At 43.9% G+C, this 23565-nt stretch overlaps 1 protein-coding gene across 1 annotated transcript in view; it reads left to right on the forward strand.

Moving 5' to 3' along the window:
* Positions 1 to 4643: 4643 nt before the first annotated feature.
* The window catches only part of KCNJ6 (potassium inwardly rectifying channel subfamily J member 6), a 34850-nt gene continuing 15928 nt past the window's right edge, over positions 4644 to 23565 (forward strand). The window contains exon 1 of the mRNA XM_066314178.1: positions 4644 to 5592. Coding sequence (XP_066170275.1) covers positions 4695 to 5592 — 898 coding nt within the window. The 5' untranslated portion in view covers positions 4644 to 4694. The remainder of the gene's footprint in view (positions 5593 to 23565) is intronic.

A 23565-nucleotide genomic window follows, 5' to 3' on the forward strand; every position in this document is an offset into this window, starting at 1 on the left:
GGGATTTAGGATGTTGGAGGCTACAAGGAATTCCTTGTGCAAAGCCCAACAACCCCCAGGAATATACAAATATCCCACAGATGGATGCAGTGCCAGGGAAGCTGGAGACCCCAGCAAAGGAGAGGTAAAACACTCAAGACTTGCCAAAAGCCAAACTTGGAGATGCAAACACCTGCTTCACTTAAAAGTGGCCTCATCCCACCAGGAAAGGGGAGAAATGCAGGCAGGAATCACAGTGTCTGCTCAACACATTTCTCTACATGCATTGAAGCCCACAAGAGCAATTTCTAGACTGTAAATGATTTTAGAAATTAGGACGTTTCCAATGGATTTTGCACACAAAATGCTCACAACTGTGTTACAAGAGTTTAAAATCACTAAATTACAGTGAGGCACACACTGAACTTTCTAGGTCAGCTTCTGGCACAAAAAGGTCAGTTATAATTTGCAGCATTCTCTGTTGAAACTCCTCATTATCTGGCAAACCCTACACAACCAAAATAGGCTTAAACTGGGTTTTCAGCCCCTTCATATCCCTCCTTTTGCTTTGTGTTTGCACAGCACCGCAACAAGTTTTCTGCAGCACTACCAAAATACACCAAAAAAAAAAAATCCCACTGTGGATGATAAAATGATTGCTATGGGGTTGTATTGATGTGTCACATTCACAGCCTCAAAGGGAAAGACCATGAGAGAATGTCCTGTCCTGTTTTGTTGTTGACATCGGTTTCGTGTTGTTCTACAGGTTCTAAATAAAAGGATGAGCTTGGAAAATCAGGACTGTGCCTTTTCCAGGGCTGCTTTGGAATAGACAAGAACATGACAACAACATTTGCTGCAATTTAACTAGGAAATAAAATATTCTGAGTGCTGGCACACAAGCCCCTGCAGGGTGAAATTTCCAGAAAAGCTCCCCCTGGCATAGTTTGGACCAGTGCAGAACTGAGCACACACAATTCCTGGCTCCATCTCAGGACACAGGTTATTCCTGTTTGGCAGATTGTGTGACACTAACCTGGAAAACAATTGGGGTTCAATAATCCAACAGTGGGCTGCACCACCCTCCAAATATAAATAATAGGCTTGGGCACAATTAATTTGCTAATTTGGCCACAGCCAGGACACGAGTGAACTATTCAGGGACTTATTTAGGAGGACTCCTTGTCATTTGCTGGGAAATCAAACAAATCAATGGAATCTCATATGTCTTGTAGGTTTTGCCTAAGAGAGTAACCAAAGCAGATCATTTGAACAGAATTCTCTAAACTGGCCTGAACTGGCTCGTTACCTGGCTGTTGTGTTCAAACAAACATAATATTTACTAGGAGAGGAGGAAGAGTTCAGAAATACCATTTCTTTTCTTTTTTTTTTTTTTTTTTTTTTTTTTTTTTTTTTTTTTTTTGCAGTGCAGATTAATAATGTGGGTATATTTTTTGCCAGGGAGAAAAGCAGAGGGAGCAAAAAATAGCTCCCAAGTGAGGCTGCTGCTACTCACTCCCCTGTTCCTGGATCCAAGACAGCCATTATGTAACCGAAAGGAAAATTAGACGAAATAAACAGCAGAAGTTAATTGGGTTGATAGCGAGTAAAAATATAATTAGTCAAAGTATTTTGTGGCAAAGGCGCTGACAGTATGTGGCTGTTCCCCAGCCTCAGTGGTGAGCAGGGATCCTGCCATGTGTTTAAAACTTATTCATCAAGCATTTCCATGGAAACACACAGATGCATAACCTTTGGATCACTTATTTCGGGAATTGCTGCTCCCAAGGCTCTCTCTGGAGTGAAAACTCAGTCCAGGAGAGGGTAACAAACTGTGATACTCATCTAGAAACTTCTCCACAAAGGAATTCATTCATTGCAGGATTGGGTGAGGGAAAGAAGGAAAGGGCATCTTGCAAAAAAAAAAAAAAAAAAAAAGGAGAAAAAGACAACAAACCTGACCTTAATTTTTCCTCTCAGAGACTGAGAGTTGAGAAATGACAGCGCTGGGAAGAGCCTGGAGAGTTTATAAATGGCCAGATGCCCTCAGGAAGATTGAAATGTCTGCGAGAATGTCAAATAAATGCTGTAATGAGAGAGACCTCAGTTGAACACTGGGTTTGTTGTCCAAAGCTGCCCCCTTACAAAACCAGACAAGAATCAGCTCCACTACAACTTCTCCAGGTCAAGAAAAACCCTCCCACGTTGGAATTGTCACATCCTGACCCCACTTACTGTGACAGCAGCTCCCTGCTCCTACAAAACCTCTGGATACCTGACAAAATGTGCCCCTTCCCTCACGCTGTGAAAGACAAATCAGGCTGGTTGTGAGGCACAAATCCACTAAAAAAAAAAAAAAAAAAATTTGGAAAGAGTCAGTAAAAATTTTCTGTCTGAATAAAAGGTGCTTCACTGCTCAAAGTGCTTCCACAGCAAATGCACACTGTGTGGAAAGCAGGAGTGGTGTGGTGCCAGGGATAAAATCAGCACCTGGGTCCCCTCCCAGGATAATTTGTGTAAGAGGTGCTCAGACAGGGGTGTCTGGGACGTGATTCCTTTTAACAGCAGGGCCAGGAGTAAGGAAAATTCTCTAAACCAACAGGATTCTCCCTCTCCTGGTCTCTGCGTTCATGGCAGGCTCTGACTGGGAGGGGAAAGCAAATCATTCATAATGCCTGAAAGATAATGAACTCCATTATATCAGCATTAGTAGTTTAACATTAAGCCTCAGAAGCCAGAGCTTTCACAAGTTGTTCATAATTATTTGAGGATTCTGTTGCTGCAGTGATGGGATGACTCCTGTGGACTGGAATTTCCCCAGGCACAACGGAGAGCTGAGCATAAAGTGAAGCCTCAACTTCAGAATTTCTGGCTTTGGCTTTGCTCTGCCTCACAAGGGCCCTGCAATGCCTTTTGATTGTGTTTTGTCATGCATTCCCCAGCGTCAGGGATAATGCAAGCAGGCACACTGTCACTGTCTGGGGCAGTTCATTCAGAACTGGGGCCCTGTGACACAGCTCCCAGCGCTGCCATCAGCCCTGCTGATGCTCTCCTGAAAGACACAGCAAACTGGGAAGGTGACAGGATGGGGTGCACAGCCTTAAAACGTGGGATTTCTCTCAGATCCTGTGCCACTGTAGGGCTTTGAGGCTTTCTTTGAAAGAGGAGCAGGTCAGGAGGAGACACAACAGGGCTGCAACCCCTTTTTCACCTGAGTGTTTCAATAAAACCCTACAAGGGTCTGTGATCTTTCTCTGCAGGGAGGAACCTGCACATCTTGCAAAAGCTGCAGAGACTCCACACAGGATCTGCTGCACAGCACAGGTTTCTAAGAGTGAAAAATGCTTTTATAGTCACACTGACCCACTGAGAGCAGCGCCTTGTGCAGCACTCCATAAAGAACGGTACAAAATCACAGACTGCTGCTTTTTAGAGGGATGTTGGGAAGAAATCCTTCCCTGTAAGAGTAATGAGGCCCTGGCACAGGGTGCCCAGAGAAGCTGTGGCTGCTCCTGGATCCCTGGCAGTGTCCAAAGCCGGGCTGGAGAGGGTTTGGAGCAGCCTGGGATAGTGGAAAGTGTCCCTGACCATGGCACGAGGTGGGGACTGGGTGGCTTTTTTAAGGTCCTTTCCCACCCAAACCACTCTGATTCTGCATTCAGAGCCAAGCACCTGGACAGATCCACCAGGAGAACATTTCCCTTTACAGTCTGGCAGAAGAATGACAGCACCTAGCCAGAAGAGAAATAATTAGGAATTCAAGAGCTGAAATTCCTGCAGGAAGAAACCCCAGAGAACAGAAGGATTTCAGTTGAAAACAACAATTACCCCAGACCTCACCATGTCCTCCATGCAAAACACATTCGATTAAACCACTCTCCTCCTCAGTAAACTCTTGGTTTTTTTTTCTCTGGCACACAACCATAATAAAGCTATTTATCTTCAAGGGCTAGAAAACTAAAAAAAAAAAAAAAGCCCAGATCATTAGAGAACAAGGTACACTTGAATTAAAGGCCACAGGCACAGTGAATTCAAATGAAATCTGAAGTACCATAGGTTTTGCTTTGCTGGGAGAAGGGGACACAATTCCTTGTCTCATTATCAGCAAGACATTGATTTTCTGTGGAAGTGTGCTTGAATTGCTCTTGATAGATATTACAACTTTCCTTCAGCAAGAGTAGGATTGGTTCTTTCTAAAAACTGTTGGCTTTAAAAAAAAAAAATAAAAAAGCTCCTTGTACTTATTTAATACTTTCCCCACAGCAATGCAATTGATGGGAAAAAATAGCTCAAAAATAGCTCATTTTCTCTGCTCACCCCCAAGTGAATCCATTCCCTCATTTATATCTTTTATCTCCCTAAGATCTTTTTTGGTGCATAAAAAATTTCATTCATTAAACTGCAAAGGGGTGAGGGGGGAAAGGAATATCTGCTTAAACCCATCTCGTGGAATTTAAATATGGGCATGGATAGGATGACCTGATAAGAAACCAGAGCTGGCTTTCATTTTATTTCTGCGTGGCGATAAAACGAGGGTCCTTGGCATCATTTGATTTTTGTGTTAGCAAAGAGTGAGGGTGATCATTTTATTGATTAACACGGGAAAAGGTTGTGTATTGACTTAGAGCAACAATAAGAGGAGTAATGACTTTTCCTTGGTTGTTTTCTGTTTTGTTTTGTTTTCCGCGGCAGCCAACGTCCTGGAAGAAGACTCAATGGAGCAGGACATCGAGAGCCCTGTCACTATCCACCAACCAAAGCTGCCCAAACAAGCCAGAGAGGACCTGCCAAAAAACATCAGCAAAGAATGCGCCAAGAGGAAAATCCAGAGGTACGTTCGGAAAGACGGGAAGTGCAACGTCCACCATGGGAATGTCAGAGAGACTTACCGGTACTTGACTGACATCTTCACCACCCTGGTGGACCTCAAGTGGAGGTTCAACCTGCTGATCTTCGTCATGGTTTACACGGTCACCTGGCTCTTCTTCGGCATGATCTGGTGGCTCATTGCCTACATGCGAGGGGACATGGATCACATAGGGGACAGCACGTGGACCCCCTGCGTCAGCAACCTCAATGGGTTTGTCTCAGCCTTTTTATTCTCAATCGAGACCGAAACCACCATCGGGTACGGTTACCGGGTCATCACGGACAAGTGTCCCGAGGGAATTATCCTGCTTTTAGTGCAGTCTGTCCTAGGTTCTATCGTCAACGCCTTCATGGTTGGCTGCATGTTTGTGAAAATATCCCAACCCAAGAAGAGGGCAGAAACCTTGGTTTTTTCTACAAACGCAGTCATTTCCATGCGGGATGGGAAGCTGTGTCTGATGTTCCGAGTAGGAGACCTTAGGAATTCACACATTGTAGAGGCATCAATACGAGCCAAGTTGATCAAATCCAAACAGACAAAGGAGGGGGAATTTATACCACTCAACCAGACAGATATCAACGTAGGTTATTACACAGGGGATGATCGTCTCTTTTTGGTTTCACCACTGATCATCAGCCATGAGATTAACCAGCAGAGTCCTTTCTGGGAGATTTCCAAAGCCCAGTTGCCCAAAGAGGAGCTAGAAATTGTTGTAATCCTAGAAGGAATGGTGGAGGCAACAGGTAACATTTCTTATACTTTGTATAAGGTAAATGCTTTCATTTTAGCAAGGAAAAATCAGTGGTTTTGCTTGGTTTTAAAGGAATCACTTCCACATTCGTTGCTTTTGAAAAAGGCATCCGTTCTCTGGTGAGCTCCAAAATTAAAAGCATGCCCAGTTTAATTGTCTGTTCCGTCTTGCCTAACGGAATTAGTGTTGTTTCTGCTCCGTTTGGAAAATGGGATAGCATCTCTCATTTTCTAAATTTTTCACAGCATGTCACCCCGTTATTTGTCATTCTATTGCAGGAGCAGCTCAACCACAGGGACCTTGTGGGATAAAACTGCTTAGGGAAAAAAAAAAAAAAAAAAAAAAAAAAGAAATCAATGCAAAATTCTGTTTTGTGATTAACTTGGAAGCACCACGGTCCTGCTGCTTCCAGTCACTCGTGGGTATCTGCAGGACAACTGCCAGCCCTGTGGCATTCCAAGGCTGGATCCAGTAGGAAGTGATGATGTGTTCGGTTCTCTCTCTTTATTATTTTTTTTCCTTGCCTGCTCGTTTTCCTTTGGGTTTTGTTTTAACTTGTAACATGGGGCTTGTTCCACTTTAGCTCACAAAAGGTCTCGTCTGATTCTGTGTTTCACTGGGGCTCCCACTGGAGTGCACAGAACACTGGAAGCTGGGATGGATAAACAAGGAATGTTGTGTCACCGGAGCCTTGTGGAGATGCTGGGTGGTTGTTACCTGCAATTATGCAGCAGAACAGCAGAAATCACTTGGTGCAGAGAAAAAAAAAAAAAAAAAAAAAAAAAAAAACACAGCAAATGCACCACTAAAATAATGTTTCTTTTTTGTATTAAAGCCTGAATTATAGGAGGGTATTTTAACTGTGTTCTAGAAGCTGGAGGTGTTTTTTTTTTCCTGTTAATAACAGCATCAATGCCTGAAATAAGTAAATATAATGAAGATTTGATGTGCTTGGGGGAGGAGAAAACACTGATTGTAGAAATACAAGAATGAAATTTGCCATTTTCCCCCACGACTGCAGCAAAACCCAGGAAGGTTTGAGTGTGTGGATTCCTCAGCTCTGACAGAGGCACAACCTTTCCAGCCCTGACTCATGTTTTGCAACTGGAGCCAGGAAATAAAGAGCAGTCTCCTACTAGAACATGTGTGTGTTTCACACATCTATTATGTGGTGTCAGAAGAAAAACTGCATTTGTCACCATATAATAAACGTGTGAGACAAAAATGGAGCAGAGGGAAAAAAGAAAAAAAAAAGAAAAGAAAACACCAAAAAACCAAAACTGAAAGAAACTTGACAGGGAATTTGAAGTGGTAAGTGCAAGGCTTCCAAATTTTCCAGGAGGTAGGCGGTACTGAAGAGAAATCAAGATGAAATGTTTAGTGCTCCTGATCTGTGCAGTAGGCACCGAGATTTCAAACATCTGCATCACCTTCAGGTGAGACAATGAGGAAATTGTTGTTTGTTCCCTGAAACCATCCCAAGATCCAGGAACTGCAGCTGAAGGAACTTGACATCCCAAGGGGGTGGGGGATATTTTCAGGTTTGCTGAACACCGTGTTTCCCAGCAAAGTGATTGGCAAGTAGTGGCAGAATTAAAAAAATGTCTCAGCAAAACCACCCACAAGATCAAAAGGCAGAATATTTCTGCAGTGCAGCAAATGTAGATTTGTTGGTTTGAAGTCTCATCTCTCTCTATTTGTGACCCCCCAACCTCCCTCACCTCATTTTCTCCCCTCAGACTGCTTTGGGCTGGCAAAGTTGGAGATAAAAATCAAATCTCTCCTTATCTCCAACCTTTCCAGTTCATATCAAGAGAGAAATTGAATGCAGTGGTTTGAAAACCTGCAGAAGATATCCAGGATTAAAGAGTTTTCCCTGCACTGGGTGGGTCCATTTCCCATTTTAAATGGTTCTGTTTGGGTAGAGTCTCCTGCTGAGTGAGATATCAGCAGAGGGCATCAAATAATGCCAGAATTACCAGCACACTTTCTAAAACACACTTTCTTGTGCAGAAGTAGCTTCTTGTTTTGTGCTTTGACTCTATACATTGAGTGATTTTTGTTGAAGGCGCAATCAGGCCAAACTTCTACCAAAACTAGGAATTTTCACTCTTTCAATTTACAAATATTTACAAGTTGCATTCCTGGCAAACACTGAAGGCCGATTCAGGCAGTCAAATATTCACCTTTCCTTCTCCCAGCTGATGCAGAGTGAGAGCAGCTGGAAGTGAGAGCAAAGCCCAGCTCGGCATTCCTGCCAAGAAAGTTACAAAATACAAAATTATAAAAGCTGAAGCCAGGAAAATGTGATGGCACCCACAGCAGTGTCCTCATTTCGTGTCATTGCTGAGGGATCCAAACCAGACTGAGGTCATCACGTTGTGTCATCCATCAGAAAAGCCACTCTCGAGTTTAACCAGGGAAAACAATCCTTTCTCTGTTTTCAGAGCTTCCCCATCAGATATAGCTCCAATGAGAAATAAAATGGGAAATGATGAGGGTGAACATTTGCTAACACTTGTTATTAATTATTGATTCTGCTTAAATTTGACTGCACAGGTAAATACGTTTTAATACTTTCCGCCCTAAGTGCTCCAAAATCACATCTCTCTGTTGTGTGAAGCACAATTTTTATGGATTGTCGTGGGAATTCTGCGTCCTGTGTTAGGACAGGAAATAAGGAATAATGCCTTTTTATTATTTGACATTAAAATAACGAACCAAATTAAAATTCAGCAGAAAGTTCAAATCGAGGAGCTCTTAATTCCCCGTGGAAGCATTGCCATAACTCCCTGAGATGCAAAAAGGAGTGGCTGTGCCTTTGCTAAGGTACATAACAAAGTATTATCCCAGGGAGAATCCCTACACCTTGGTCATTCCCATCTTTTCATGGAGATCCCTTTGAGGGCACAATCCTCATTTTCCAAAAAGGCATTTTCCAAAAACATTAACTCAACCTGACTCTTTCATCCATCATCATCAGACTCTTAAAGTAAAGCTGCTTTTTAAAAAATATTTGTTATGGATCCTTCCAATAGACGTTTTTCTTTATTTATTTGCAGCAGCATTCAAAAATATCTCTTTGGATTCGAAGGATAAAATTTTTGCTAAGATTTATCTCTGTGCTTTTCCTCATGGTGGTGCACATCTCTCAAGTGCATAAAAACATCAATTTTGGGACAACAAAAGGACTTTAGGCTGCTGTGGAACCACTGAGGAGCCTTGAGGAATGGGGGGAAAAAAAAAAATCCAACCAAACTTCACTGCAGCTGGAGGACACATCCGGTATTTCCACATTTTGTAGCCCCCATTTCCCAGAGTTTAAAATGCAAAATAATCTACAGTTAGAAATATTTTTATGATAATTGGATCCTTGCCATAGGCTTAAAATTTTTAAGCCTTTTTCATCTGGTGAAAGCTATTTCTAAGGGAAGTCTTATCATCACAAGCAAAGTAGGTATTTTTAAAAAAAAATTAAGCAAGACCTGCAAATGTATAATTCTGATAAGGAAATAGACCTGGAAGAAGAAAAGGAAAGCCTTTTAAATTTGGGAGGTGCAGTGGGAAGGTCAGGTAAGGCACAATAGCAAGAGAAACTGAGAGAAAGAAACTCGAAGAGAGAGAAAGATGCAAAAAGAAAAAGAAAAAACAAAAAATGGGGGGAAGAAATGGTCAGAAAGAGGAAAATTCTGAACAAACCTTGTGAAGTTGTATCTGGCCAGTGGGGTGCATTTGGTGACACTCTGGCAATTCCCTCTGCCTAAAAATAAACACTTGAGCTCTGAACAATTCCAAGGAGAGAAAATGATCTGCACATTCGTAGCTGTCAGAAAAAAAAGGAGCAACAAAGCCAGATGGAGAACTTCAGGTTCAGAGGGATAATTTCACAAATAAACTCGGGGTAGGGTGCATTTATAATCCTGACACAGGGGCAGCTTTGAGAGCGGTGTCTGCAGAAGGTTTTACAGCTACAGAAACAACCACACTGTGGAAAACATGTTGCAAAGCAATAAAATGTTCACTTGGATGGTTATTTGTACAGCAAACGGTGCTATTGACCAGACAAATATTGTCTAAAGCTGTTTCCCTCTTCACTACAGCCCCTTTGACTGGCTGATTTATTGTGGGTTTGATTTCTCTGGGATGCATTGTCATATTTACCCCTCAGCCTTGCCCAGTCCTAGCAAACAATTTCTCCCTCTGATATGGATTGAAGCAGTTTCAACCCTTCAAAACCTCTCAGCACAATTTGCCCTCTCTCCATACAGACATTTCTGGGGTCAGAGTTTCTCACTTGAATTTTCCACTGCTCTTCAAAGAAGAAATATTTATCCTGTCCGACTGCTTCTTAGGGGGATGCAGGTGAAAGGAAGAAAAATGCCAGGAATTTCTCCCAGCTGAGTGTTTCTGCAAGGCAAAGAACAAAAGTGCATTTCATCGTGCTCTGGGATGTGACCAAAGCACATTGACTGAAATGTAGTTTCAGCAGGGTCAGAAATAAGTGGCCTGTGCTCCAAACTGGATCATCTCCATTCCAGGAATGATCAGAACACAAGGGGTCTCCAGTCTGCAGCTTTCCTCTCCATTTTATGGGTTTTAACATCTCCTGCTGCTGGGTGCTAGACTTGGACAAGGTTTAACTTCTCACACATCCCCATTTCCCTGGAGCTGCCAGCAATTCCTTTCACTCCTGTCCCATTTTAATTTTCCTGCTTCTAACAAAATGTTTCGTTGTTATTTATTCTAAGACAGAAAATGAGAGGCATTAGCAGGAGGGGAGTTCTAAATGCCAGCAGGGAAAGGCATTCCCATCCCATCGGGCTGTTTCCTTCAGGAATATTTCTCTACAGGTACAAAAGATGAGTTTTATTGCTGAAGAGGAGTGGGAGACCATAAAGGAGGCAATTACAATTTCACAATAGTCAACACTGCGAGGAACAGCAAGAAATCAGGGAGCAACGTTTGTGGGAAATAACAAAGAGATGCTGATTAGGAGTATTTCAAGTAAAATTTTGCTGTATCTCACTTTCAGGGAAAAGGGATTGCACATTTGTTTAACAGCTTTATTCTCTGGGTAGTGCTGTACTTTGCAAACCTGTTATGAATGTTTGATAATGGCTTTTTTGTCCATCTTTCACATCTTTCTCACCAATTACTTCCTCAGCTCTTCACAACTCCAGCTGCTCCCTCACCCCTAAATGTTCAAATATAATATTTGGATTCAAGCAGTAACTCATATTAAAAGGTAAGGTCTCTAAAGGACAGGTATCCAGGGATTACCTAACAGGTCAGATATTTTTAAATAACTCTGTGCTGACCACGTATCAGACTTGCACCAGAAAAGCTTCATTTTGCACATCCTGTCTTTGCAATGCCTCCAAAGTCTCTCTGGGCATGGAGAAAGGGCAGGTCCCAGTTCTTTCCACACTCCCACTGACCTCCACTGCTCCTTCCTAAGCCAAGGACAGGTACAGGGAGGTGCTCCAAAATCCTCTCTTTGCTCATCACTCCTGAGCCTACCCACATTATTCCCTGCTGGGCTCAGGATCCCCACGGCCAGAGGAATGACAGGAACCCCTAAATTTGCTTTAACTCTGGCCCTGCTCCTGTTTTCCAAGAAGAAAGGGAAGTTGGGCTGGCACCTTCTCCACTGACCAGCAGAGGCTTCCTAAAATCCTGTGATTCCAGATACTTAAACACCTCCTGAAATCCTCTGACTCCAGACACTTAAACTCTTCCCAGACACTTAAACTCTTCCTAAAATCCCATGACTCCAGACACTTAAACTCTTCCTAAAATCCCATGATTCCAGACTCCTAAACTCTTCCTAGAACCCTGTGATTCCAGAGACTTAAACTCCTCCTAAAATCCTGATTCCAGACACCTAAACTCTTCCTAAAATCCTGTGATTCCAGACACCTAAACTCTTCCTAGAACCCTGTGATTCCAGAGACTTAAACTCTTCCTAACATCTCATTATTCCAGACAGTTAAATTCTTCCTAGAATCCTGTGATTCCAGAGACTTAAACTCTTCCTGTAATCTTGTGATTCCAGACAGTTAAACTCTTCCTAAAATCCCATCATTCCAGATACTTAAACTCCTCTGCCTCCAGCATTATTTCAAGCAAGTTTCCCAGCAGTTTTTGGCAGTGCAGAGGTGTTGCTGCTGAGTCCTTGGAGCTCCAGACCCAGCTCAGATCCTAAGGAATGACAGGAGGGACCCGAGCCCGTGTCCCACACAATTCCCACCTGGAGGATCCTCTGCAAAGGGCACCTCAGCCCTCCCCAGGTCAGAGGGTTCCCCAGGCAGGATCAGCTCACTGAACATGTTCCAGCTGCTCTCCAAGTGGAGCTGTGATCCCTGAGCCTCCTGGAGACGTGCTGGGGGCCACTGAAGTGCCTTTTCCATTCCAGAGCACTTCCCAAGATGACACCAGGAACCTGAATGTGCTCAGCTTCCACTCAGGCACACTCAGCTGGCTCCAGGAATGGTGTGAGAAAAGGGTCAGCACTGAAATCTTCTCCTGGAAAAGGAAATATTTTGTGGTTATTTCTAATTTTAGACTTTTCCTTTGGGCCATCCAGGGGTGTTACCTGCCTGGAGATGAGGGTGGTGAAATCCCAGGCACAGATTTGAGTCAGGGCAGAGCCTCACCCCTGGAATTCTGCTGGAATGAACTGATTCTTTCATGCTGATTACCTTGTTTGCTCCGTTTGATTTCCAGAGATGAAGTCTGTCTGGGTAGCCTGCAGTTCAAAATCCTATTTTTTGAAAACTCTGTTCCCTCCCATATTTCTAAAAGATCTTTTCACCTCTCCCCCTGCTGCTTATTTACTTCCAGCTCTATAATATTGTTTTCTCCTTTCTCCCTGAACTGTAATGAAGGATAAATACTTTGCATTACGCTCCCTGATAACCAGAAGGCCCCTCTAAAATTACAAATATTTGCATCTGTTTCTAAAGAACGTGAGCAGAAAGATTATTCACCTTCAGCAGAAAGTTTTCACAAAATTGAATAGAGCAGCAACTGTAAAGCCAGAAGTGAGCTGAAAGTTTAAAGAATGAGCAAAGTTGTGAGTTAAACCAGAAATTAAAACTCAGCAGTTGATAGATTAAAAAAAGAACAAGACTGTGGACTGCAGAAACACCACTGGCTGTGCAAAGGACACGAAAAAATACAGAAAATTTATGAGTTTCCATTTTTTTATCCTAGAAAGCAGCTGCCAGCACTAAAAACTCCCATCGTGGCACAGTTCCTGGGGTTCCCAAGGCCACTGAAAAAACTCAAGGAATTTAAGGAAAACCAAATCACAAAGAATTGCAGTGATGTCAGTGGTCTCAATCACAGCATTCCAAGGAAAATCAGACAAAGTTTGGAGTCACTGCCGTGCTCTTGCTCTCTCACTCCATCTCCTTCATTCCCAATATTCCCAAGAATGATTTAAAGAAAGTCACAAGGCTCTCCAAGATTTCTTTTCTTTGTAATTTTGGCATTTTTCCTTAGCTGTGATTTCTGTAGAATGACATAAAATAAACCTTTAGTTTAAAAAAAAAACCCAAAAAGGGATTTTAATAATACAGGATTGTTCCATTCTTACACCTTAGACCAGAAACAAACCTGATTTAAAGAAACATTCGAAACAAAGCAAAAAGGAAGGAGATCTCCAAAACCAAATTTCCAGTGGTTATGAGGAACATGTCTGAGGTATCTGAGGAATTCTAAAATTTGATTTAGAAAAATGAATTCAGAGGGAATATTTGGCTGAATTCCATTAGCTTTTCAGAAATGAGTAGTGGGGAGAGTAACTCACACTCAGATATGCTCCTGCCAAGCTTCTCCCAGCAGTTTGAATTTACAAAGTGATGAACAGGACAAATAATTTGCCCTGGCAGCTCTGATCAGGATTTATCTCCCAGCAGGAGCAAAGTGAGGCCAGAGCAGTCAAAACCTCTTCTGGAAAAATCAAAATCTCTCTGGAAAAGCCAAAATCTCCATGGCAGTGGCCAAGGCTTAAAGGGGGAGCCAAAGCCCCAGGGATTTGTCAGGGAATTCAGAGATGTAACAGAGTTGGGAGACAGTGAGGATATCCAAGGATGTGCCAGATATCACAGAAGTGGATAGAAACCCCCTCCAGCCTAAATTTCCCTGTGATTATAAAACTCCAAGCTGGCTCCTCCTTGGTTTTTTTTTTATAGCTGTGAAGAATTGAATGGTTTTGAAAAAATTAAAAGCTCAACTCAGAGCTTTTATTGTTCTCTGTCACCATTGAAGGAATTGTGGTTTATGCATCTTTGGCATCTTTTTGGCTCTCTGGAGGTTGAGATGAGTGTCCAGCATGGATTGGCCATGGATTGCCTGCTCCTCTCTCCTTGGGACAGGTTCCCAGCTGCCAGCAAAAAACCCAGCTACAAACAACTGCTGAATTGTCATTCTTATCATAATTATCATTCTTATTATCATCATCATCATAACTCATGTCTAACAAGGCATTCCAGACTTTTTGGGGGGAGCCTTAAGCAGCATCAAGGTTGGCAACTTTAATTCCACATTTCTGACTGGTGCAGACCAGTGTGAACTGGAGAGAGAGAGAGAGAGAGAGAGAGAGAGAGAGAGAGAGAGAGGCTTCCCCTAAAAAAAAAAGATTAAAAGATTTATGAGTCAGCCACTCCAATTAAATTGTGCTGGCACTTTTTTTAACCAGCCATTAACTTCTTCTATTTTTTTTTTCTTTTTCCTTTTTTTTTGTTTTTGTAACCTTGCATAAGAAGTATTAATTTATTACACCCAGATCTCCAGAGTGGGAAAACCTCCCCATCCATTTTCCAATTGTTTTCCAATTTTTTTTCCATTAATCTCCTTTTCCAGTGGGAAGACAACAAATTAGCCCCTTTTTTCAGATATTAAGTGCAGCAATGAGTCTCTAACTGCCAACAGGGCTGTGACAGATGCCATGAAAAAGTGTTGAAGAGTCCAAAGCCAAAGGTTTTGAGGCAGTCAGAGGTTCTTCTCTGGCCAAAAATCTGCTTCTAAAGCAGCAGCCACAAGTCCGCAGCTGTGAAGGGGAGGAGGTTTTGCTTTGCATTTTTAGGAAAATGCTCTTCTCTTACCATGAGTCAAGGGCTAAATCTCCTCCTTAAGACACTCCCATCAGTGCTTGATAACACCAGGATTTTAAAACCCTCATAATTGGTCAACATCCAAGGCTTAAGACATAAAACATGAATTTTAACCTTGCTACATCTTCCTCTTCCCTCCAAAGGGATATAAAACACCCATCAAGCGTTGAAAAGACACCAGTGATAGAAATCCAGTCCAAAACCATCCCCTCTCGATGTCCATCCAAGGTTTAATGTGCACTTTTGATCCAAAGCCCTCCCAAACCTGTGGAGCAGGACTCAGTCTCTGGTGGCCTCTGAATTAAGACCCTAAAGGATTGAATTGAGTTGTGAAGGATCTGTCAGCTCCTTGATGGTCTCAGAGGAGAAGCAATTAAGGCTCTAATTAAGAGGCAAATGGAAGATTAGAAGCAGATGAATGTTTGTAATCTAGATAAAGCGCCCACACTGGAAGTTTTGGCTTTACAACCTCATTGGCATGGGAGGAAGGGGGGATCCACACAGGGTGTCCTTCCCTCAGGAAATCTGAGTTTTCTCCTCTCTGCAGCCACTGTCCCTTCTGCAGATGGGTGGGAAGAGCCATTCCACAAGGAGAGACCCAATAAACCTGGAATATTTCATTGTACAAATTGCCCATGGCAAATGGAGACACTGGAATGGACAAAACTTCTCAGTCCATGGAAATTCTCCTTCCTCTTGCCTCCCTTCCTTGAGTTCATCCCTCCCACCACATTTTCCATCTGGCACCTGTGGTTTGATGTGTTACAAAGAAAGGAACCAAAAGCCAAAATTCCAGCAGGTACAGGCAGGTCCATTACAAACATGGGCTAAAAATTCCATCAGATTTTTTATAAGATAACAGGGCTGGGGCAGAGAATCCTGAAAACACAGATCTCAGGGCTGATTCTCTTGATGGCAGCCGAGGCAGAGATCACGTCTCTCCTAAACCTCTTTTCATTATATTGTGTAAATATCACACCCAGCAGAACAGAACAATAACAGAATCTGGATTTTTGTGTAAGAAAAACAATTAAAACATCTCCAGGAGTTCCCCTGGAGTTTTGGTTTTTTTGGGGTTTTTTTTGTGCAGATGAAGCTCTTTCACTTCTTGCTAGCAAGACCCAGCAGATAGAGAATCCTAACATTTCAAAGTAGTCTTCTGAACAGCCTCTGATGCTGGAAAGGACTCTGATGCTGAAAAGACACCAGTCAAGCTTTACTGAAGTCTACAAAATCACCAGAATCAAATGCACAGAAAGCTTTAAATAATCAGAGAAATTTCTGTCCAGCACCTTCCCCCCAAGGTCTGCACCACAGCCAGGGCACCATGAGTTAAACCCTCTCTCTTCAACCAGTCCTGAGTTGCAGCTTTATCCACTGGGACTTGGAAACCAGAATGAGGGGAGCACCAAATGAACCTGCTCATCTTTTGGGGGATGAAACAAATCCCCAGGGATGCCAAGACAGAGGTGAAAATTGTTGGCTGATTTGCACTGAGAGTCAAGGGGATCTGTGTGACTGGGGAAAAAGGTGAAAGAATTAAAAAAAAAAAAAAAAAAAAAAAAAAAAAAAAAAAAAAAGGAGAGAGTAGAGTTGGATGGGATTTTGGGCAGGAATTGTTCCCTGGGAGAGTGGGGAGGTGCTGGAATGAGATTCCCAGATTTGCTGTGGCTGCCCCTGGATCCCTGGCAGTGCCCAAGGCCAGGTTGGACATCGGGGCTTGGAGCAGCCTGGGACAGTGGGAGGTGTCCCTGCCCATGGATGGGGTGGGATTGGATGATTTTTTATGTCCCTTCCAACCCAAACCATTCTGTGATTCTGTGATTCTGTGATTCTGTGATTCTGTGATTCTGTGATTCTGTGAAATGCATTTGGCCTTGAAAAAAGGATTGAACTTTTTTTTTTGTGCAGGAACTCTTCCAAGATTCCTCGTTCAAGGAATGTGCCTGGAGAGTCAATCTCCCCTTGCCAGGGGGTGGCACTGGGTGATTTTTAAGGCCTCTTCCAACCCAAACCATTCCGTGATTGTGCAATATTTTGTCCCTACCATCCCTGTCAGGTAACCAAGCCCCTCTCTCCTCCTTCAGCACAGCCTCAGTTTCCCCCCAGGCGCCTCAGGGGACGTGAGGACACCAAAATCTGTGCACTGGCCTTCAGGTATGCAGGAGGAGTCCCACATCCCTCCTGTGGGACCCCATGGAATCCTCAGAACTCCAGGCAGTGCTGAGGCAGCTGGAGCAGCATCCTTCAGCCTCATTCCCCCCAAAAAAAGCCAGCACAGGGAGAGCAGGACCCTTCAGCCAGACACCTTCCAGGTGAAAAGAGCAGCACAGGAAACTTTATCTGCATTATTCTACTAACTAAAGAGCTGGAGAAGATAAGGAAAAATCCATTTTAAAGCTATTTCATAGAGGATGACCATAACTTACTTCAATGGACAAAACACACAACGTATCTGTAGGTTGTTTGGACAAAAGGAGAAGAAAACAGCAGGAGGAAAAGGTGTAGTGGCACAAAAAATGACACTTAGTTTGTAACTGGGGCTGTGAAAGCCCAGAAAATGCAGGTTGTGCCATTAATCCATGCTGGTGTTTATAATATGTGTTATAAAGCCTTCATCATGAGACCCCGTGGCATCACACTGCAAGGAAATGATGAAACCATGCTGATATAAAGAGGATATTCCAAGCAGGTGGTGGCATTAGGCAGCAACTGTGTTTTTCCATAGATGTCATGTAATTACAGTCAGCTCAGGCTGGGAAATCTTGTAAAAAAAGTATTATTTGTGCTGGGGTATTTTCCTTCTGTTCTGCAGGCTGTAAAATCTTGGCTTTTTTTGGTTTTTTTTCATTATTGTGAGCCCGAAGGCCTGGTGTTAAAGAGACCCTGGGAACAGTTGGAGTTTGTCAAGGAAGAAAAGTAATTTTCTCAGCGAGTTTTGAACCACAGATTGCTGGAAAACCTCTGAGTTCATGAGATTGCAATAAACACCAGAAAGAGCTCAAGGCTGGGGGCACTCAAATGCACATGGTCACTCAAATCCCAGGCAAAATGAGTAACAGGGTCCTCTAACTCTTTTTTGTGGGTGTGTGGGAAGAAAGGTTGGAGAAGGGCAGGAGGGATTGATATAAATCAAAATTCACTTGCTAGCACAGAGCATCTTGTGGCTGTCATTTGGGTTATGGTTTGAGGTCAGCCAGGTCCTCTGCTGCAGAGTCAGAGACCAATAATTGTGCTGAGAAAGGAAATATCTGCTCTCTGTAAAGCATTTTGAGCACAGATTATGATTTATCTTCTTTTCCTACCAGTTAAAAAGTTGTACAAGTCTGTCAAGGAGGAGAAAAGGAAATTTTCTGGTGGAGAAGGAGCTTTTAGTGGTAAAACAAGAGGTATTGCTGCAACTTTTAGTCTCAAGATGCCAAGATCCTGAGTTGGAGCAGTTTTCAGGGCATGTGAGAGCACTTGAGTTCCCTAAATCAGCAGAAAGATTTGTTGCTCTGAGTCAAGTCTAACCACGTCATCACCAGGGATTTTGCATAATCGCTGCACTGAGATTTTACATCCAGACCAAAAGATATCCCACCAGATCTATCTCAGATATTCTGTAGATTAGGGGTTGGTGCAGGTTTTCCTCCCCTCTGTCTCATGTTAGAACAATGGAATTCAAGAGCATTGGATAAGGTAAAAATAAAAAACACCAACTGAGTAATGCTTCAAGTTCTGAGTCTGAACACCCAAATTTTGCACAATGCACTTTTCTTCCACATTGTAATAAGATTTTGAGGTGGGGGGGAAATGCTCAGATCAAAGTTTTTTGGCCTCATTTGGCTGTGGGCTGATCCCAAAGAGAGAAAACAGGGACAGGCCAAGTGCTGGTGCCATGTTCCATAAAAGGAGGATGAGCAGGAAAGAGGGGAGATGCTGCAAAAAAGCAGGATGGACAGGAAAAAGAGGAGCAGAGGGGCTGTGGATTTAGAGGTGGATCCTGTTTTCAACAAGAACAGAAACTTTCAGCATCAACCCAACATTGCTGCCCTCCAGACAGACAGAAAAGAGAGGAGATGCTGCAAAAAGCAGGATGGGCAGGAAAGAAAGGAGATGCTGCAAAAAGCAGGATGGGCAGAAGAGAGAGGGGCTGAGGGGCTGTGGATTTAGAGGTGGATCCTGCTTCAAACAAGAATAGAACCTTTCAGCATCAAGTCAACATTGCTGCCTCTGCCCTCGGAATTGAAAAAAAAGAGAGGAGACACTGCAAAAAGCAGGAGGGGCAAGAAAGAAAGGAGATGCTGCAAAAAGCAGGATGGGCAGGAAAGAAAGGAGATTATGCAAAAAGCAGGATGGGCAGAAGAGAGAGGGGCAGAGGGGCTGTGGATTTAGAGGTGGATCCTGCTTCAAACAAGAATAGAACCTTTCAGCATCAACCCAACACGGCTGCCTGTGCCCTCGGGATGCTCCAGCTCCTCCAGAGCCAGCTTTGGGCATGTGCTGAGTTACTCTTGGTGGAGCAGCAATATCTGCCCAAAAAATAAGGGAGCAGCATCGCACAGCCTTGGGATAAAACTCAGAAGGGGCCAGAGGAATGAGACACTTTCTGACAGGACAGAAGTGCATCCCTGGTGTGACACAGACACTGGTGTGGCCCAAGTGGACAGAGCAGACCCCTCCCTCCCATCCCACCCTCTGCCTTGTTGTTCCTACACCTGAGAAAGTGAGCCCACAGCTCCCCCAGCCTTCAGCTGCACAGCTCAGGGATAACTGAGACTCATTTTTAGGCAATTTGCATGGATGGGAGCAATTACAGCCAAGGCACATCAACAGAGAATCAAGCCCTGCATCTAATGTTGGTAATGCTCTTAATAATAACAACCCCACTTCCCTGGAAGAGAACATTAAACCTGTTCAAAATACAGTATTATTTTTTTTTTCCCCAAATGATAGTATTTCTCCCCTCCTACACCACATCTACCTTAATCATCTGACTCCCACATAGCTGGCTCGACTTCAATGACAGTCTCCTCTACTTGTTTAAAAGTCATGTTATTTCCACTGCCATCAAAAAGGCAGGATTTTCAAGTGAAGTTATTAAAGTTTCCAACACAAGGAACGGTGCGTGGGCGCTGCTGAAGTCGACTCTCAGGGATGAAAAAGAGATTCCTTCCCTTCTACCAGAGGATTGAGTCTCCCTTCTCTCTGGGGCTAGGAGATACCTGTATTTATGATGATGTTTTGTCTGCCTGAAAAGCATCCCCAAAAGTTTTGTCTGTTCCACAGCGATCCAAACCTGAATTTCCATCAGAAAAAAAAAAAAAAAAAATCCAAAAAACAACTAGGGACCAGTCTTTTCCTAGTGCTGGATGAATGGAAAAATACGTGGGTATTAATGTGTTCGAAGTCTTCTAGCCAAAATACTGAAGGCAAATGGGCAATGGATGATCCAAATGTCCCCCTGGAGGCTCCAAAGGCCATCCCATCTCCTTATCTGCCATCCAGAGGCCTGATTTATTACAGCCAGGAGTAATTAGATCTAATCCACTGCCTGATTCCCACCCAGCCGCTAAGCCCCTCGTCCTGGACACAGAAGAAGGAAATTTTAATACTTTAATTGGGGAAAAATCCCTTCGATGCTGACCTACAGCTGTTCACCATGAGCTCTGTGTCTGTGCTGACACATCGTGGGCTTTAATCAACTTTCCTGAGCTTCAACAAGTTTTTTGCAGCAGCTCCCTGTGCAGGCACAGGCTTTGTCAAGGGACAGTGGTTTATTCGTTTTGTCCCACTGCTCTGAGCTGAGAGGAATTAATCTCAAAGCGATTCAGTGGGTTTTTTTGGAGAGTTTCAGCTCCTTTTCCACACAGCTTTCTCAGCAGCTGTCAGATCACTGCAGGGCTTCGTTTGCTGAATCCACCTCCCTGAATTTTCACCTCATTAGCTGCCCTGTCACAAGCCCTGCTCAGTCCCTCTGAATTCAGCAGGATGGGGAGGTGGAGGGATGTCCCAGCTGCTGCAGCAGGAAAGGTTTGTGAAAACTGCATTATTATACAGCACCTACACTTGCAATGAATTCAATCCTCCGGGTTCATTCATGCATTGTTTCAAAACCTGTCAGAGCCCCTTAATCAAATGAACAGCCTTCACTCAGCTCAGGATTACACCTGATGGTGTGTCAGTCTGACATTCTGCCATCCTTCGATGAGGAAAGAGAAAAAAAGAGACAAAAAGGAAAAGGAAAGAAAGTTTTTTATATCAGAAGTGGTCCATCATTTCCCTTCATCAGGAGAATTTTATGCTAGTTGTGATGGCTTTTTTTTTTTTTTTTAGCTTTGATCCATTCTATTTTGTGTTTGCATTAAAAAGACAAGGTCAAAAATATCTGGCACTTCTGATGGCGACTATTGAGTTTGAGTTGTCCTAGGGGTTTATTCCTCAGTCTCACCCCTGCACAAACAGAAAAGTTCTATTTCAACCACCTCACCCCAAGATGGAAACAATCCACAGTTATTTGGGTCTGACAGAACGATCACCTTGAAAACAAGCACAGGCTTTAATTCTCTCTGGAGACGAAATTCCAGGTGAGGTGTTTGGCATCCAGCATGGATTGCACCCATGGAAGATTCATGGCCTCTTTGCCTTGCTCAGGTAGGAGGTGAAGAAGGTCCCAAAGTCTGTTGATTCACATGAAATGCAAGGGGAACCCCCAGCTGGTCTTGAAACCAAAATCTTTCATTCTGGATTAATTCCAACGAAATCCTTCCTTCAGTAGAAATCCAGCAACACTCACCTTAAACTCCTGTGTGGAAAACATCCAGTGTGACTCTGGAGAGCAGATGGCCTCTGTGGAATCTGGATGGTGGCAGGATCCAGCTGCAGGATGTTGGACCCATTTCTGTGTGTAATGACTGTCAATTCACTGCTGGTCCTGATTTTAGCTGCTGTGCTCAGGTTGGTTTGTATCCTCATGGGAAGGGTGAGCCAAAGAGACAGAGAGCAGCATTTGGGCTCTCCCAGTCCCTCTTGCAGTGTCTCTCCCTGGCTTGGAGTCTGACTTAGAGCAGCAGATTGAAATTAAAATTAAAATTAAAATTAAAATTAAAATTAAAGTTGTCCGGTTGAAGCTGTCACAGTGGATGGGGCAGTGCCCTGCTCAGCACCGACCACAGCCACCAAAAAACAACACAAAAAAGAGGTAATTGTCTGTTTAACCAGCACAACTGAGAGAACCAGCAGCAAGGGATTTATCCCTCACTGTTTTTCATGCCTCTTTCTGAGTGTGCAGCCCGAAGCAGCAGGGACCTGCTTTGGGTGGAGGAGTGCTGGTGATGCCAAACTTGGACTCTCCCAATGCTCTTCCAGTCCTGGGAATATTTGTTCCATCAGGAGCTTGTAAAATCATTTTTGCCCTCAGCCTACAGCCCCAAAGCAGCAGCCACTGACAATCAGAGGGGGTGGTGACACCTCTCACCTTCCCCAGAAGGATTTGCTCCAGACTCTGGGCTTTTGGTTGATCCCTTCTGGCTGATCCAAATTTCCTGGGACAGGGGGAGAGCTGCAGGAGCAGGAACAGGCTGCTTTAATGCTGTTTACCCCTCTGAAGCAGCACAGTGCAGCATTAGCACAGGCAAGGATCTGGTCCATTAATTTTTGAAATGAGCTTATCTAGAGAGATGGCAGCGCTGGTGGGAAAACAAGACATTCAGAGCGCCTCGCAAACCCAAACTCTCCTCCTCTAAAGCATCACACCTCATCAGCTGTGCTCGTAGCTCTCTCTCCTACAGATGACAGGGTAAAAAAAAAAAAAGCTGCAAAGTGGATTTTCTCCTGCGGTTGTCATCTTAATCTCCATCTTTCTCCTGTTAGCAACAAGCTCCAGCATTATCCCCGAGTTTTGCAGTGTCAGGGCTCTGACTGTGCTCCCTCTTTGGAGAGAAATGTTCACAGCAATTTAGTTCAAGGTGCCACACAACAGCAGCAGGCCAGGCTTGGCTTGGCTTGAACACGGCACAGAAGAGAGTGGAAAGCCGTAGGATTGTTGCCACATTATTCCCGAGGTGAATTAAACCTTCTAGAGGTGAATAGCACCAGTCATGGCATCCTCATCTTGAGGTTATTTCCTCTGAAAGGCTCTTTCCGTTGTCACTCTGACACATTTGCATTCAGGAACATCCATGTGATTAAGAAGCTGCATGAAAAACTGGAGGAATTCCCCCGAGATGCCAAATGGGATCCTGAGGAGTGATTCCATTCCTGTGGAGAGCTTTGCTACCTGCTGTCATCCAGAGTGAATCCGCTTCCTTCTGAAAGCCAGAAGTGCAGCAAGAAGATGCTTTGGGCTTTCGTGAAGCTTGGATTGGGTCATTGCCTTGTTGGAAACTCTGGAGCCTTTGGCTGGCTGATGGAATCACTGCTGGGCTCAGAAAGCACCAGCAGCTTGTTCCCAGGGGAATCCCAGCTCAAAGCACGGGGAAACACAACTCACAGAGCCACAGGATGGTTTGGGTTGGAAGGGACATTAAAAATCATCCAGTGTCACCCCTGCCATGGCAGGGGTGACACCTCCCACTGTCCCAGGCTGCTCCAACCCCAGTGTCCAACCTGGCCTTGGGCACTGCCAGGGATCCAGGGGCAGCCACAGCAAATCTGAGAATTCCAGCCCAGCCTCTCCTCACCCTCCCAGGGAAGGATTTTTTTCCCAACATCCCACCTGAACTTGTCATTTCTCAGGCTGAAGCCATTCCCTGTGTCCTGTCCCTGCAGCCCTTGGGAATTGTCTCTCTCCAGGTTTCCTGGGGCTCCTTCAGGCCCTGCAAGGCCACCCTGAGCTCAGCCCAAAGCTTCTCCTGTCCAGGCTG

Source organism: Sylvia atricapilla, chromosome 2 (assembly GCF_009819655.1).
Source record: "Sylvia atricapilla isolate bSylAtr1 chromosome 2, bSylAtr1.pri, whole genome shotgun sequence".
Lineage (NCBI taxonomy): Eukaryota > Metazoa > Chordata > Aves > Passeriformes > Sylviidae > Sylvia > Sylvia atricapilla.